Raw genomic sequence first — 18,264 nt, 5'->3', positions numbered from 1 at the left:
TGAAGAGCAACTCTCCATCTTCTTCTCCCTCTAGCCCCTGGCAGCCACCATTCCACTTGGTTTCTATGACTCTGACTACTTCAGACACCTCAAGAAATGGATTTATGCTGTATTTGTCCTCAAGTTTCATTCATGTTGTAGCCTATGATAGGATTTTCTTCCTTTTTAAGGCTGAATAATATTCCACTGTGCATATATACCATATTTTCTTTATTCATTCATCTGTCAAAGGACATTTCTTGTCTATTGCAAATAATGCTGCAGCGAACATTCAACAGCCAGTATCTCTTTAAAATCTCATTTTCAATTCTTCTGGACAAATATCCAAAAGTAAGATTGCTGGATCATATGTGTGCTAAGTCGTTCCAGTCATGTCTGACTCTTTGTGACCCTATGGACTGTAGCCCACCAGGCTCCTCTGTCCATGGGATTCTCCAGGCAAGAATACTGGAGCGAGTTGCCATGCCCTTCTCCAGACTGGACTGACCATATGGTAGTCCTACATATGGTAGTCCTATTTTTAATTTTTTCAGGAAACTCCATTCTGTTTTCCATAGTGGCTGTAACATTTCACATTCTGTCCTTAGAGGTTGCACCACTCTGCACCACTATGATGTATGAGAGTATATGTTTTCCCACAGCCTTGTTAACAGAATATTTTATCAGTCTTTTGAATTTTTGACAATATAGTCAATAAGAAGTGGTATCTCAGTATCTTTAACCTTGGATTTTTCTTCCTGTGCATGCAACTGACGATCTTTTCATAAAGTTCAGTTCAGTTCAGTCGCTCAGCTGTGTCTGATTCTTTGTGACCCCCATGGACTGCAGCACGCCAGGCTGCATCACCAACTGTCCATCAGCCTGTCCATCACCAGCTCCCGGAGTTTACTCAGACTCATGTCCATTGAGTCGGTGATGCCATCCAACCATCTCATCCTCTCTTGTCTCCTTCTCCTCCTGCCTTCAATCTTTCCTAGCATCACAGTCTTCAAATGAATCAGTTCTTCACATCAGGTGGCCAAAGTATTGGAGTTTCAGCTTCAGTATCAGTCCTTACAATGAATATTCAGGACTGATTTCCTTTAGGATGGACTGGTTGGATCTCCTTGCAGTCCAAGGGACTCTCGAGAGTCTTCTCCAGCACCACAATTCAAAAGCATCAATTCTTTGGCGCTCAGATTTCTTTATAGTCCAGCTCTCACATCCATACATGACCACTGGAAAAACAACAGCCTTGACTAGACAGATCTTTGTTGGCAAACTAATGTCTCTGTTTTTAATATGCTGTCTAGATTGGTCATAAGTTTTCTTCCAAGGAGTAAGCATCTTTTTATTTCATGGCTGTAGTCACCATCTGCAGTGATTTGGGAGCCCAAGAAAATAAAGTCTGACACTGTTTCCACTCTTTCTCCATCTATTTGCCATGAAGTGATGGGACGGGATGCCATGATCTTAGTTTTCTGAGTGTTGAGCTTTAAGCCAACTTTTTCACTCTCCTCTTGCACTTTCATTAAGAGGTTCTTTAGTTCCTCTTCACTTTCTGCCATAAGGGTGGTGTCGTCTGCATATCTGATGTTATTGATATTCTTCCAGCAATCTTGATTCCAGCTTGTGCTTCATCCATCCCAGTATTTCTCATGATGTACTCTGTATATCAGTTAAATAAGCACAGTGACAAAAATACAGCCTTGACATACTCCTTTCCCTATATGGAACCTGTCTGTTGTTCCATGTCCAGTTCTAACTGTTGCTTCCTGATCTGCACACAGATTTCTCAAGAGGCAGGTCAGGTGGTCTGGTATTCCCATCTCTTTCAGAATTTTCCATAGTTTATTGTGATCCACACAGTCAAAGGCTTTGGCATAGCCAATAAAGCAGAAATAGATGTTTTTCTGGAACTCTCTTGCTTTTTTGATGATCCAGTGGATGTTGGCAATTTGATCTCTGGTTCCTAAGCCTTTTCTAAAACCAGTTTGAACATCTGGAAGTTCATGGTTCACGTATTGCTGAAGCCTGGCTTGGGGAATTTTGAGCATTACTTTGCTAGCGTGTGAGATGAGTGTACTTGTGTGGTAGTTTGAGCATTATATACAACCCCATGGACTGTATATAATTCTCTAGGCCAGAATACTGGAGTGGGTAGCCTTTCCCTTCTCCAGGGGTTCTTCCCAACCCAGGGATTGAACCCATGTCTCCTGCATTGCAGGCAGATTCTTTACCAGCTGATCCACAAGGGAAGCCCTTTCATAATGTTAATGACTTTCAAAAGGATATCCCTGAATGGCATGTTGGGAGAAATGAAAGCACAGTAATGCAAACTCTTAAGTCAAATGAATTCTGTGAGTAATTCTGTGGGTATTTCCAAGGCACCTAGATTTTTCTTCAGATTCAAAGACAGTATACATATATGCATGTATGTTAATCCATTGTCATTTATTGAGTCTACTATGCAACAAAATTTTGCAATATATCGATTAAAAAATGGAATAAAACATGATGATGCTTTCTATTAAGGAATGCACAAACTATTGGATGAGAAAGATAATTGATTACAGTATTGGGGGCAAGTTATGTTATGGTTATGGCATGTTCAAGAGAAACTGGAGAGTTGGGGGAATTTTTCTATAAAAAGATGATAAATAAGCTCAGATTTTCTGGAAGGTATGCTAGCTGAGGTAGAGGCACTTGAAGGCACAGAATGAGATAACAGGTCCTGTATAGGGAACTACAAATTCTTCTGTATGCGTGGCGTGAAAGGTGGATATATGAGATTATTGAAAAAAGAAACCATAAAGGTGTGTAGGAGCCAGGCTTAATTTTTTCCAAGTTAAAGATTTTTTGTTTGTTTATAAGTTATGTGAAACTATGAAAGAATTAAACAAAGAATAACACAATATTCATTTCTTTAATATCTAATTTCTTAAAAATATCCATTTCAATGAGTTGAGAATTTACAATATTCCTATTTTTCTTAACTGTAGAATCAAAAAGATTTGATCATGCTTTCTTGGATTATTCTTAATTTCACAGTGGCAAGTAATTATATAATACCAGTTAGTCATGAAGAACACTGATAGAAAAATAGGGCTAATAATGGAAAGTAGGAAACAAATGAAATAAAGTGTCTCTTGGCTTTGCAAATTTAAAAGTCTAAATTTAATAGAACAAAAATTGTTTTAAATGTTTTGTTACATGTAATATTAATAAGATTTATTGTTTTAAGACAAAAATATATAGTTTATTATTCATAGTTCTTTAAAAGTACATCTGATATTTTTCCTTAGCTATAGCTGTTTATTATAGCTTTTTTTCAAAAGCACTTATTTTTTGTGTTTCACTCAAAAAATGGGTTGCTTTTTCTAGACAATGGCCAGAAATTTTAAGCCATTTGCACATTTTCCTGGTACCAGGTAACTGAGTCCTATTCAGAGGTGACGTGCATCACATCAAGGCCAGTTTACCCAGGAGCGCAGAAGCAGTGTGCTGCAGTGCTGGAAGCACCGAACCCAGAGTCACGAAGGCTGAGGTTCTCTTCAGAAAAACACAGGCGTGGTCTTGAGTCTAAAATTGGGTGATCAAGTAGAGGAATTTTGTGGTTCTTTCCAGCTTTAATTATCCATTGTTCCACGTCAGGCTAATTCATCATCACTTGTAAAAACCTGCCAAACATTTAGGGCCCCATAAAAATTTCCTGGATCCTGAATTTCTTTCTCTTGAAAGCAGAGAATCTGCTAGAATGTAGTTATATTAAAACCAGGCTTATTGTAACTCACATTTGGATATGCCCCTAAGTCAAGCGATGGTCCTAAAACATAGCTATTTTTGTGTTTAGTTAATCATTTAGAAAACATTTAATGACCTCTTACTAGATTTAAAACATTAATCCAGATACCATGGGAAGCACAAAAATGAAAGACACATAGATCATTCTGCAAGAATGTCCCCTCATATAGGAGAAAAGGTGCTATATATGTATACAAATAACTGCAGCAAGGCAGGTGTTAGGTGACATGGGACACATAGGGAACAACTGCAATGAGTGAATACTAATTTTCCCTCTGATATATCACTAAATAAATAATTACATTTTATATCCTTCACTGTTAGTGTTACATAATTCTTTATGATTGTTGTCTTTAACGTAACATTTTATGTGTGTGTGCTGGTTTTAAGAGTATACATGTTCAATGTAGACCTATAAAAATTAGGCAAATGAGCAAAAATCATCTTTACTCTTATGATCTAGGGCAACCATTGTTAACATTCTGCTGAATTCATTCTAGTTTAGTTGCATGCTCACATCTAGTTTTCTAATAACTTATTTTTTTCATTAAATAGAAATATTTTCTGTATCATTAAAAATTATTATACAATGTATTTCTTAATGGCTGAATGTATTCCACTGTGGGGGGAACACAATTTGCTCTTGTAGTACCCCTACCCCATTGTTGGACATTAAATATAATTCATTCACATATGAAATACTACTTCTTATCAAGGTCTGGAGTATCACTGAAGCTCATAATTACTATCTTTCAAATCTGGTATAATTTTTTTCTTTCCTGTAGCTAATAACTACTTGATTCTATCAGAATTTCTCATTCTCATTCAGTCCTTAAAAAGTGTCATGTGCTAAATTACTAGCATGCCTACTTGTACCTGGACCTTTCATCTTCTTTTCTTTTTTAAAAAAACTCTGTATTTTGTTTTGGGGCATAGCCAGTTGACAATGTTGTGATAGTTTCAGGTGAACAGCAAAGGGATTCAGCAATACATATACATGTATCCTTCTCCCCCAGACTCCCCTTCCATATCCAGGCTGCCATATAACACTGAGCAGAGTTCCATGTGTTATACAGTAGGACCTTTCTTAATTTTAACACAAACTTTATCCAGACATTTTATTTCGGGATGGAGAATTCATGGGAAACAGGCCGTGGGAAACACTCCTCACTCCGTTCTGCCAGGCAGCCCTTGCTAACTAATGATAGTAGTCTTTCCTTGGCTAAGACGTGGGCTGAGTCTAGAAGCGCGCTTCTTAACGGCAAGTCTCTAGGGAACTACAGTTGCTTCCAAAAATTGGAGTTTGAGTGCCAGATGAAGTTAATTTGGATTCCTTGAATATATTTTGGTATCTAACAAGGTCTGTCATTTATTTTGAGTCCCAGGATTTATCTGAAAGTAATTGTCTACTGAAGGTTTTCTGAATCAGAAAAAACAAGTTTTGGGAAGTTTTTTTCCTCCCGTTTATTCCCTGTGAATCTCCTCAGCAAGACAAATTTGCCAAAGGTTACTGATAAAGGCCTGAAAAGTAGCAAACTTTGCTAAACATTTGAAGGGTTTGTTCAGTTAGTTTAGTCCAAATTAGTATTCAAGGTTAACATAAGCTTTGCTATGAGATTTTTTTCAGTTAAGATAATAATATGGTTTTTAATTAGTAAAAAATAAATATTTGTAAATATATTGGACATGACCAATGCAAAGAAATAGAGGAAACAATAAAATGGGAAAGACTCGGGATCTCTTCAAGGAAATTGGAGATACCAAGGGAACATTTCATACAAAGATGGGCACAATAAAGGACAGAAATGGTATGGACCTAACAGAAGTAGAAGAGATTAAGAAGTTGCAAGAATACACAGAAGAACTGTATGAAAAAGGTCTTAATGACCCAGATAACCGCCATGGTGTGGTCACTCACTAGAGCCAGACATCCTGGAGGGTGAAGCCTAGCAGGCCTTAGGAAGCCTTATTATGAACAAAGCTAGTGGAGGTGATGGAATTCCAGCTGAGCTATTTAAAAATCCTAAAATATGATGCTGTTAAAGTACTGCTGTCAATATGCTAGCAAATTTGGAAAACTCAGCAGTGGCCATAGGACTGGAAAAGGTTAGTTTTCATTTCAATCCCAAAGGAAATGCTAGAGAATGTTCAAACTACTCTACAGTTGTGCTAATTTCACATGCTAGCAAGGTAATGCTCAATATCCTTCAAGTTAGGCTTCAACAGTATATGAACTGAGAACTTCCAGATTTAGAAAAGGCAGAGGAACCAGAAATCAAATTGCCAACATTGGTTGGATTATAGAAAAAGCAAGGGAATTAAAAAAATATATATACTTCTGCCTCATTGAGTAAAGCCTTAGACTGTGTGGATCACAAGAAACTGTGGAAAATTCTTAAAGAGATGGGAATACCACCTTACCTGCCTCCTTAGGAACCTGTATTCAGGTCAAGAAGCAACAGCTAGAACCGGACATGGAATAATGGACTGGTTCCAAATTGGGAAAGGAGTACATCAAGGCTGTATCTTATCACCCTGCCTATTTACAGAGTACATCAGGTGAAATGTTGGGCTGGATGAATCCCAAGCTGGAATGAAGATCGCTAGGAGAAATATCAGCAACCTCAGATTTGCAGATGATACCACCCTAATGGCAGAAAGCAAAGAGGAACTTAAGAGCCTCTTGATGAGGGTGAAAGGGGAGAGTGAAAAACCTGGCTTAAAGCTTAACATTCAAAAAATGAAGATATGGCATCTGGTCCCATCATTTCATGGCAAGTTGATGGGAGAAAAGTGGAAACAGTGACAGATTTTATTTTCCTAGACTCCAAAATCACTGTGGACAGTGACTGAAGCCATGAAATTAAAGACAGTTCTCCTTGGAAGAAAAGCTATGACAAATCTAGACAGTGTATTAAAAAGTGGAGACATCATGTTGCTGACAAAGGTCCATATAGTCAAAGCTATGGTTTTTCCACATTCCATGTGGATGTGAGCGTTGGATCATAAAGAAGACTGAGTACTGGAGAACTGATGCTTTCGAATTGTGGTGCTGGAGAAGACTCTTGAGAGTCCCTTGGACTGCAAGGAGATCCAACCAATCAATCCTCAAGGAAATCAACCCTGAATATTCATTGGAAGGACTGGTGCTGAAGCTGAAGCTCCAATACTTTGACCACCTGTGAAGAGCTGACTCACTGGAAAAGACCCTGATACTGGGAAAGATTGAGGGCAAGAGGAGAAGGGGGTGACAGAGGATGAGATGGTTGGATGGCATCACCAACTCAATGGACATGAGTTTGAGCAAACTCTGGGAGATAGTGAAAGACAGGAAAACCTGGCATGCTGCAGTTCATGGGGTCACAGAGAGTTAGACATGACCTAGCAACTGAACAACAACAACTGAACAACAACAGTTGGTCATGAATGATCTAGTTTTGAATTCTTCTATGTTAAATACAACTAATTTGGTTTAGAAAGTTCTGAAATTACAATACTACTAAGAATTTCTTAAGTGCCAAAGCAACTGTTGTTTAAAAAAATCAAATAAATGATTACCTGTTCACAGTCCTACTGCTCTTTGATGAAAGGAAACAGAAAACATTAGAATTTTACAGATTGTAGATTAAGGAGTCTTAAAATTATGGTGATAATGTTACCATATTAAGAATATTTTAACTGAGTTTTCAGTTCACAATCAGGCATTGGTTTAACTCTTTGGGTTGAATTGAGGGAAAAAAAGAAGAAAACCATATGATATGATTCCAAAGAGACTTCTATTTGTAAAGAAGATAGAGAACCAGGTTATTTATGATATATAAATCAGAATTATTTATATTTTGGCCAGTAGAAAGGTTAATAAACTTCCAAAAGGCCAAATGCCATAGAAATTCAGACTATAGTGATTTGGGGATATATGTGTTGATTTTGCCCAAAGATGAGTTATGCTTACTTACTTCTATCTCATTTTCTAGGAGCTGAGAAATAGATAGCTATTGAATACTAGTAGACAATGAAAAATATCTGCAATTTTGATTGCAAGACTGGTAAAATTAAGGTTAAGAGAGGGTTCTTAGAATTTTTTTTCTCATTTGGAGAATTACATTTTTTAAAAAATCTTGAATATTGCTGACATTAGGGACAAATTTACAATAAATAAGTACAGCTTTATATTTTATATCAGTGATTTTCAGAAGGGAAATAAAAATCCCTTCTTTTCCTTATACACCTTACTTCCATTAGTTATTTCTCATAAACTTGATGACACTTGCCTCAAACAGAAATAAATACAAATGGTTCCTTTGGGAGCTGGCACCTTGCTATTAAGAAGTAAAGGAGAAACAATAGTAGTAGCCCAAAGAACAGGCTGCTCTGCCCTGGCCTGAGACAGAGCAAAACAAGATCTAACATGAGTGTTTCAGCAATGACCATATTTGCTTACCTAATTCCTCTCCCATTTCACTTCTACTTTTACTTTAAGTAAGATAAAAATAGAGGTATAGTCACCTAAATGAAAAACTGGTCCCAGTAGGAACAGAAGAGTTTCATAGGTGAAAATTTTATTCTGCATAAAAGCAAGAATATCTGAATTTTCATCACTTTCCAATGCAGAGAAGGGCTTGCTAGCGCCCTTCCTTGGTTCTTCTGTAAGTTCCTCATCTCATTACAACTTGAAGAATTAGTTTGCCCCCATTACTAAATGTGGTTCCATTTAGTTATTAATTACTGTTTTATAACTGAAACTTCATATTGATTTGGCTGATAACTACCAAAACCCTGGCCTGTTTTTCATCTGTTTTGTCACTTTTCATTATCTATTTGGAGAAAAGCTCAAAGTACTTACTGGGTTGAGGACCACAGTGAAGAAAAGTTCACCTCCCTGAATACTCTTGTCCAGCTCTTTAGGACCTCCTGGATATTCTTTATAGAAAATCGTGTGAGTGAAAAGCCCACAGGTTTGTCTTGGAAGAACCTGAAGGAAGAACGAACAAGTAAGGAAAAAGTTCCCTTCAACCAATTAATATGCTGACATAGCTTCTTCCCTCATGGAAGATAAAGTTGGTGTCATTATTCAACTCTTTACTGTGGTGGTTTAGTGGCCAAGTCATGTCCAACTCTTGTGACCCCATGGACTATAGCCTGCCAGGCTCCTTTGTCCGTGGGATTTCCCAGGCAAGAATACCGAAATGGGTTGCCATTCTTTCTCCAGGGGATCTTCCCAACCCGGGGATCGAACCCGAGTCTCCTGCATTGCAGGTGGATTCTTTATCTCTGAGATCCTTCATCCCCCAATTCCTTCATAATCTGGAAAGTGGGGATGAGATCACTATGGGAGGAATACTGAAGACAGTGGAAGAAATATGTGAAAACTAAGACAGACTTTGAATTATTTTAGCCACTTATCTATTTTAAATCTCCAAGTCATTACTTCTGTTATGAAACCTAGTATGTTCCAGCATCTTATGAAATAAAACAAAAAAAGTAAAAATGAAATTTAAACATATTGGATTTGCCTGTGCTATACATTGTAATTCTAGTATGGCAAAAAATTTAAGGATAATACTTCTATCAAATTCTACACATGCATTAGAAAATGAAGTCAATTAGTAACTTAATATGAATCTTAGGAAATAACATTTTAAATTAGAACAAATATTTGAGACACAAGTCATAGTTTCTGCTCTACTCTGACAGGACCACTGTAGGTTGTAGTAACAGCCCCAGATTCTAAGTCTGAAGACTGCTAGTTCCAAAAGAAAGAAAGAGATTATGCATTTGGTTAGCAATTTTTGTAATGTATCACAAACAAAATGATAAAAAGGTCACTTAGTAAAAAGTATTCTTTTATCTTTTGTATATAGAGCCATTATTTATTTCAATTACACATATTTATAATAAGGATTTTTTTTTCAAATTCTTACAGCTTTCCTGGTAAAATGGCAGTATAATTTTAAAAGGGTGAGCAAAAGCTGTGCAAGATGGTATAATCTTTAGCTAAATTTTATTTAATGACTTCTTTATCATCTGCATTTATCATTATTCACTTGAAGTGGTAGAAAATAAATGAATATATTTAGGAGAGATACAAGTTTTACAGAATTTTAAAAAGGCAAGTCTTCAGCTTATTGTCCTAAGTAATCAATCTTCAGTTTTTTCTGTCTTGATTCTTAAAGCACAGTTGGTTCAGTTAGTGTTGTCAAAATATTACTGTACAGGACTCCCCATGCTTTGCAATTCCCTAGAAATATACTGGCTCTTTTTCTTTCATTTGAATATGCATTATAATAAATTTCAATCTAGTCCTTGAAAGTTTTCTTAGAAAACATGATTCTCAGCTCAATCAATATATTATATATTGCTGTGTAAATCAAAACTGAACATATCCTATTTATTTTGGTAAACTGGTTAAAGTTATATCCTTAGAAGCTATTTTATCTTGATGAGATCATTCAGAGAACTTCAGATTAATTGCAGAGTATTAGCTCTGATGATGTTTCTGTTTAAAAGCATTATATATTCTCATAATGTTATACACAGAATCAACAACAAAAGAGAACTAAGTGCCAAAATATTCTAACCAAATCAAATATATTCCTTAATAACTTATGGAACTACAATTTCCTGGAAATAGCAGTTATTTCACAAATACCAATTCAAAATTCTATGCAAGTCCAGGTGGGAGAACACAATGGTATATCCTTTATATTCAAAAAGGATTTAAAGTGTATGGAAGGTAGAGAGAATTATCCCAAAGCTAAATAATGAAATGACTACATGTAATTAAATGCCAGGTTAATTTTACATTTTAAATATGCATGATTCTGAGTCACTTTTAGGATTTAGTTTGAATATCTTGCTTGAAAAACTGTGGTAACATAAAGAGCCAACTTTGGGACTTGATTATCTAGCTGATTCTATGCAATGGAGAGAGACAGAAGTGAAAAGATATTTGAGCCTCACTGATTTCTCAAATTATTTGTATTTGAACAGAGGGAAGAGGAAGTGTTAGGCTTTACCCTGCAACTGTGGGGAGGATCACGCTTGCTGAGAGGATGAGAGTCACTGTGAGCCCTAGGAGGGTCAGTGGGCCACCGAAGGAGGCTGGGGAGACCATGCGCGTGTAGGAGGCTCATGTCCATTGCTTTGCTCCCTAATTCCAGTGCTACAGGACACTGACCATGTTTCCGGAAATAGCTCTCTTGTGTTAGAGAAGGAATAAGAGAGGTTTTAGGCATTCTGCTCTCTAGAACTGTTTCTGGGAGTGTAATACTATCAAATTCAAACTCTCATATATTGATAAGCCCATGGAAACCTTATAGCTGCTGACCCTAAATAACTAGGAGATGGTTATGAAAACCATAATCCCAAGAATCTCCGCTAATGGACCTAAAGCCAATATCTATATGTAGGCCTGAATTAGGGCTTCCCTGATGGCTCAGTGGGTACAGAATCTGCCTGCAATGAAGGAGATGTGGGTTCAATCCCTGGGTCAGGAAGATCTCCTAGAGGAGAAATGGCAACACTCTCCAGTATTCTTGCTCGAAAAATCCCATGGACAGAGGAGCCTGGAGGGCAATAGTCCAAAGGGTCACAAAGAGTCAGAAATGACTGAGCGATTGAGCACGCATGCACAAGCAAGGCCTGAATCCAGAGCAACTGCCAATAAGTGTTCCTGGTAAATGCCACCCAGAGGCTGCTGGGAGGATTGGTGGGAGTCTCTACCAGTGGGTATCTCCATTAGAAAGAGTAAGTAAATAATCAGGTCTGTAATCTAATTGCTTTGAGGTCTGTGGCTCTCTTCAGAGAGTCACATTTAACAACCAGGGATTAGGATGGGATGTCTTGGTTTTCCATCAGTTCCTTCTGAATTGCCCTATAACACAATAGGACTGGAGCCTCATAGTCTCCGGTTAGGGCACAAACACCTTGAAATGTGGTAAGTCTTTATGTTCCCAGTGGAGTTACAAGATATGTTATAGGTGTAGGCCGGACCTAGGTGTTGAACTGCTAGACATACACCAAGGTGCTTTATGTTATATAAGATACGGGACTTGATACTGAGGAATAAATGGAATAGGAATAGGTAGAGAGTGGTCAGAAAGTCTTTCAAGGTTGAAAGGGTGACAAAGGTATGGACACAGTGATACTGCTGCAGATCTTTTTGGCGGGAGTGAGTCTGTGCTAACTATGGGAAAATAGGAGCTAGAAAGGCAGACTTAGTTTAAATTGTTTTTAGGTCCCTGCAGAGCAAGTTAAAGGGTGTGGAAACAACTGGAAAGAATAGGTTAGGAAGGTCAAGGTGAAGGCAGCATTTTAGGATTAAAAGGTTGGCACTGTCCATGGGATGGACTGTGGTAGGGAGTGGATAGAAGCTATAAATAGATGAAATAGGAATCAGCCCTGTGGTTTACGAATAAGAGTAAAGGCAGTGAATATTACAGAAAGAGAAAGGTAGTGAATATTACAATATTATGAAGGAATTATTGATGGAATGTAGAGACTTGATTGGACATGGGGTGGGTAGTGCAATGTTCCAATCGCTGAAACTGAATTAGGAATAGCAGGACCAATAGCTGGAATGAAGGGAAGATAATAGGTTTCATTTGAGGTCTTATGAGTTTGATTTGTAGACAGATCATCAAAACCCAGATGATCAGAACATGGGTGTGATCTAAATGTGTGTCTAAAGGTGTGTCTAAATCAGGAGACCTACGCCTAACACCACAGTACTCTTTAGATCTTCTGATTTGGGAAAAAATTAGGATTTTTTCCTAATTACTTACTTTGAGAGGCCTCACAAAGTATTAAGTAACAATATATTTTGACAATATATATTTGTCACCAGTGTAAAAACACAAAACCAAATAGAGACACTTCGGAGAGAATTTGACAACAGATAACAAATGACTTAACATCATCTCTCATTTGTACTCTATATTATGACTTCTCAATAATTATGCAGGACATGTGGCTTCTTGTAAATACCTGAGTTTTTTTTATTTTAGTCTGACATTGATAAAGAGGACAGTTTGGCTTGTAAAAGAGTGTCATGGTTAATATACAGAGAGACGGTGTTAGTTTTACATGCTAAGTAACTGAAGAAATGATGGCTTCTATAAATTATCTGCAAGTTAGATGTAATGTCTCCTTAGTGTTTAACATCAGTGCCTGCTTATTAGCAGTAGTGTCAGTAAAATAACACTTTAAAGTTATGTTTGAAGAACTGAAAAAAAAGTGACTGTAACTGAAACATCCTTCGCTTGGATGTGAAAACTATGCTTCCTGCTGCATGGAGCTTTCCCTCTGTTAAGCTTTTAATACGTCCTTCTTCTCTTTGCTTCTTTCTGGCAGAATGTGGTGTGCCCTACCCAAACCACCGATGCTCACCATGATGTTTTTGTGGATGAAGCCCCTCCGGTATCTAGCTGGCTTCAGGTGTGGATATTCTTCAGTGCTGGTGATTCTAATATTCCAAACCTTCTTCCAGGCTTCATATAGCTGAACATGTACAGGATAGACACCTGAATGGTGAGGGGCCACTGCATAGCCCATGTCAGTAGGAATGCCATGCTCCTAAGACCAAGCAGATGTTAGTTAGGATGTGGGAAGATTGATCGGCATCCTATTTTTACCCCAGGATTTTCACATATGCTATAAATACATTTGCTTCAGTCCATCATTACTTAATTATATGGTAAAATTAAAGTGATGAATATGAAGACCTCTAGACTTCATGAAGCCCAACAGCCATCCCACCAGTCTCGATGATGATGGGTTTGTATTAAGAGGCGGTGAGAAGGACTGTCGACTTTAACGAATAATGTGAAAGAGCCTGCATTCACTGTATCCTGTTGCGGCCACATGCTCTTCTCTCCTCACCATCTCAGTAACTCTCATGACAAACACTTACTGTAAAGAACACTCAGTACTTCCCACAAAATAAAACCAACGCTTCCGAGAGGGACAGAACACACTCTGCATTCATTAGACTTGCTAACAGGATTTGACTTTGCCTGTATCCCAGTTTCTACCAACTCTGCTGCATTTCTGTTGGTCTCTCAAGGATAGGGCCAGTAACAGACAGCGTCCCCTGCCTTGGTAGAAGCACACACTTTTGACTAGAAAATGCGGTAAAAATTTTATAGACCAATTTTCTTTGAAGCCAAAGCTTGGTTACAGTGAAGTAGGAAGTACTGAAAGAACCTAACAATCTGGAAATTGAGTCGATTTGAAATCCAGCTTTGGTATATAAAATGAATCCAGCTTAAAAATTTTCTAAATTAAACACACACACTCTCTCTCTGTCCCCCTTCTCTCCCAGCTCCTCCTTCTTCTATTCACTTGGTCCTGACCAAGTCTCGAAGTTCCAAACATAAATCTATGCGACAACTGGGCTATTTTGGAGGGGGCTTGAGACAACTTTGTATAATTGTAATTATTCTTCTTCATTTCAGATGGCCCACTAATACTGTTAAGTGTCTTTTGCATATAAGATGAAATGCCTTTTAACAGAAGAACACACGTAGCTTCAGTGGCAGACATGTTTTTTTTTCTCCTAAATGATATTTTATTTTTCTACTTGTATTTTTCAAAAGTTCCACCCAAATAGACTTGAATTAGTTGTGGTTTTTCTTCATACCAAAGCACAATTTCACATACAGAGAACCATAGTATCAGGAATTATAGAAATATGCTACAAACGGATATGGATAAAATGGAAAAGGCATGGCAAGTTTTGCTTTTCAACCTAAATAATAATAGGAGGTGAAGGAAGTGTCTGAGCACCTAACCACAGAAGGCTCATGGGTTGCCAGTGGTTTGTCATCCCTTAAGTATCTATCAGACTCCTTCAGTATGGCAGAAAAGGTTCTCAAAATTTGGTCCCAACCTACCTAACGTAGATTATTTGCATTGCATCCTATTTGCATTCATCTCCCCACCCTAATTTCTGATGATTCCCTTTACATCTTTGCTGTACATTGTACATTTTATCTACCTAACTGGAATACCCCCTTTTCTCTTAACTTGTAAGTCTTCATCATTTAGAACTCAGCTCAGTCAGCTGTAGTTGAGGATGCTGGAAAGGGAGCTGCCACACCATTGCTGTGAGGAAGAGAATGGGTGGACTGAGAGATGGAATGGATTATACTTGTGTTTCTGAAGGGTGGGAGGGAATTTCCATGTTCTTCACTTTATTTGCATCTTTGCTAGAAATTACCATAAGTAGGCAATTATTATCTGGGCTTCCCAGGTGATGCTAGTGGTAAAGAACCTGCCTACCAATGCAGGAGACATAAGAGACATGGGTTTGACCCCTGGGTTGGGAAGATCCCCTGGAGAAGGAAATGGCAACCCACTCCAGTATTCTTGCCTAGAGAATCCCATGGACAGATGAGCCTGGCGGGCTACAGTCCATGGGGGTCACAAAGAGTCAGACACAACTGAAGTGACTTTAGTATATTAGCTGCTGCTGTTAAGTCACTTCAGTTGTGTCTGACTCTGTGCGACCCCATAGACAGCAGCCCACCAGGCTCCCACGTCCCTGGGATTCTCTAGGCAAGAACACTGGAGTGGGTTGCCATTTCCTTCTCCAATGGATGAAAGTGAAAAGTGAAAGTGAAGTCGCTCAGTTGTGTCCAACCCTCAGTGACTCCATGGACTGCAACTTCCAGGCTCCTCCGTCCATGGGATTTTCCAGGCAAGAGTACTGGAGTGGGGTGACATTGCCTTCTCCAAGCATATTAGCAGGCAATTATTATTATGTCATTTAGAATCAGAAGCAGCAATTGAAGAAATAGTGAATAGTAATTTCCCAAAACTGAAGGGATACTGTACATTGTACAGGGATCTGAACAGATTAAGAAATCTGTTAAACTTCAAAGCAAGATAAGTTTTTTAAAAATCGACATTTACAGAGCAAAGCTGTAAAAACTAAAAGCAATGATAAAGTCTTAAAAATAGCAAAACCAAACAAAAACTTTTAAAGGGGGGGGGAATGTGATTGACAACTGACCACTTGATAGAAACACTATAAATGTGAAAAACATGGAATAAAATCATTTTTAACCAAAAAAAACTGAATTTCACTACAAAGTGAATTGAAATATTTCTTTTTCCCCCCCTTGGTTTTTAAAAACTTAAGCTATGGCATTTTTTTTCAACTAAAAATTACCAACATACACTTTGTGTTAAAAAAAGTCAGTGAAATATTTATCTAAAGTGGTTTAAGAACAGGGGTTGTAGTGATAATGGACCAGTGGAAAGCAAGTGAATTTCAACCACAGAAATTTAAAGGAAAATGGTGAACAATTACAGGTAAACAGCTTTTAAAAGGGTATACAAGGAAGCAAGAATGAAATTCACAATGACAGGAGCGATGTTATAAAATTCAAGTATCTCCAAATGTATGAGAAATTATGCTGACAGAAAGCTCAAGGTAGTTTTTAAATACCTGTAAGTGGTCAGCTATCTCTTCAGAACACCGGGTGTTAGAAAAGGACTGTCCAATACAGCAGAGACATTCCCCTTATTTTGGGATATTTCCCAGGCAAGAACATTGGAGTGGGTTGCCATTTCCTTCTCCAGGGGATCTTCCACCTAGGGATCGAACTGCATCTCCTGCATTGGCAGGTGGATTCTTTACCACTGCACCACCTGGAAAGCTAGGAATATTCCCAAATATTTGCAAACCAACATATACACAATTTCTGTTTTTAGTTTTAGCTCTTAACTCTAAAGAACTACTGAGGTTCTTTAATCTCATCTTTGATTTGTATGCTGATGCAGTTAGTCACTGAGGCAAACTCCACTTCTGGAGTCAAACAGATCTGGCCAATTCACTCTTGCATTTACCACCTATGTGGTCTTTGGAGAATGATTTATGACCTGTAAACCTCACAAGGGGTTCGGAGGAAATTCAATAATATAATACATGGAAAGCATTGAGTGCAGCTCCTGAAACACGATGCACATTCAATGACTGTCGTTTAGTACCGTTGTCATTATTGGCCTGCTTCCATTTTTAAATACGCTATCATCCTCCTTAACTCAATGATATTAACTAGATTACACTAGATAGTGCCACATTCCTGTTGACCATGTATCTTTTTGAAGCTGAGTTTTGGGCCATGGCCGTGATAAAAAGCTAGTGGTGTGTGTGTGCTCGGTCATATGAGACTCTTTGTGACCCCATGGACTGTATGTAGCCCATCAGGCTGCTCTATCCATGGGATTTCCCAATCAAGAATACAGGCATGGGTTGCCATTTCCTCCTCCAGGGGCTCTTCCTGACCCAGGGATCAAATCTGTGTCTCAGCTATAATGTGGAATTATGAAAGTACTGGGCCACCCTTTCTCTGTCAATAAAAGATAGGCCCTTTTTCCTGCTTTCACTGTGGACTTGGGGACTCTGCCTTATGAGCCTTGGTGCTTCTATCCCACTCACTATCCCCTCCTGGGCCTGCTTTCCTCCTGATCTGTCTACCCTCAACCAACGCCATGTGGCTCCAGCCTGTGAATCACTGAGCATTCATTAGTAGGTGGTCTCTTTTAAAAGAGATGAAGGCAATATAAATTGGCCCCCAAATTTGCATTCAATACCAGGAAGAACACCTAAAATATTATTTCACAGAAAAGTTTGGGCTAAGATTGCAGGTTGTATGTTCTGGAAGGCAGTCTATTATGTTTCAGAAGATTTATTCCTTATGCTAAATGCCTGATTTTCTCTTCCAGATCTCTTTTTTCCCTCTTCCAGATCTTTTAATTTGAAATTAAGTACACTATTATTTTGCAATCTGGGTCAAAAAGTCTAAGAGAGTAGACATTTTAGATTAAAAATTTAACTCTCCTTATTCTTTTAATTACTCCTTGATTGAAAGTAGCATCTTAGATCTAGCATCTGTAATCAAAATTTTCCTAGTAGAGGACATGGACCAAAAAGATTGGGGATTATGTTTATGTTACTATAAAATGTATGTTAAATACTTAGAACACAAGTGGGATTAATTAGTCTCACAACTGAACTCTTCAACTCACAACTCTCAAGCTCTACCAGACAGGCTCTTTCCCCAGGGTTCCTCCATGTGACTAAATAACATGATCAGTTATCAACCAACGAGTTGCTGTGTCAAAAAGACAGAGGCTATTCTTGACAGGTTTCTTCATTCTTTTCTTAATCTAGGTCATTATCATGTTCTATCAGTATGTCTCTAGTGTAAATCTGAAACCTATCCACTTTTCTCCAGTTCTAAAATCAGCATCATCATCACTCCCCTAATCCAATCTGCCACGTTATTCCATGGCCTCCTAACCATTCGACCCATTTCTGCTCTGTGTGCTTCCAATCCATCCTCTACATAGCAGCCGGAGTAACACTTTAACACCCAAATATGACCTGGTGACGTCCTGCTCAAAATCCTTCCATGGTTTCCCCTGGCACTTAAGATAAAATACAAAATTCATAGAATGGTTGTGAATCTTGCA

At 38.1% G+C, this 18,264-nt stretch overlaps 1 protein-coding gene across 1 annotated transcript in view; it reads right to left on the bottom strand.

Moving 5' to 3' along the window:
* Positions 1-18,264, bottom strand: part of LOC129657658 (bifunctional heparan sulfate N-deacetylase/N-sulfotransferase 3) — a 189,921-nt gene that overhangs the window by 63,960 nt on the left and 107,697 nt on the right. Inside the window, exons 5-6 of the mRNA XM_055588036.1 lie at positions 13,171-13,356; positions 8,627-8,755 (exon numbers count right to left, since the gene is read on the bottom strand). Of these exons, the coding sequence (XP_055444011.1) occupies positions 8,627-8,755; positions 13,171-13,356 (315 nt within the window). The remainder of the gene's footprint in view (positions 1-8,626; positions 8,756-13,170; positions 13,357-18,264) is intronic.

Source organism: Bubalus kerabau, chromosome 7 (genome assembly GCF_029407905.1).
Source record: "Bubalus kerabau isolate K-KA32 ecotype Philippines breed swamp buffalo chromosome 7, PCC_UOA_SB_1v2, whole genome shotgun sequence".
Taxonomy (NCBI): Eukaryota; Metazoa; Chordata; class Mammalia; order Artiodactyla; family Bovidae; genus Bubalus; species Bubalus kerabau.
The sequence above is the reverse complement of the archived record's forward strand: the minus strand, read 5'-3'. Positions and strand labels throughout refer to the sequence as shown.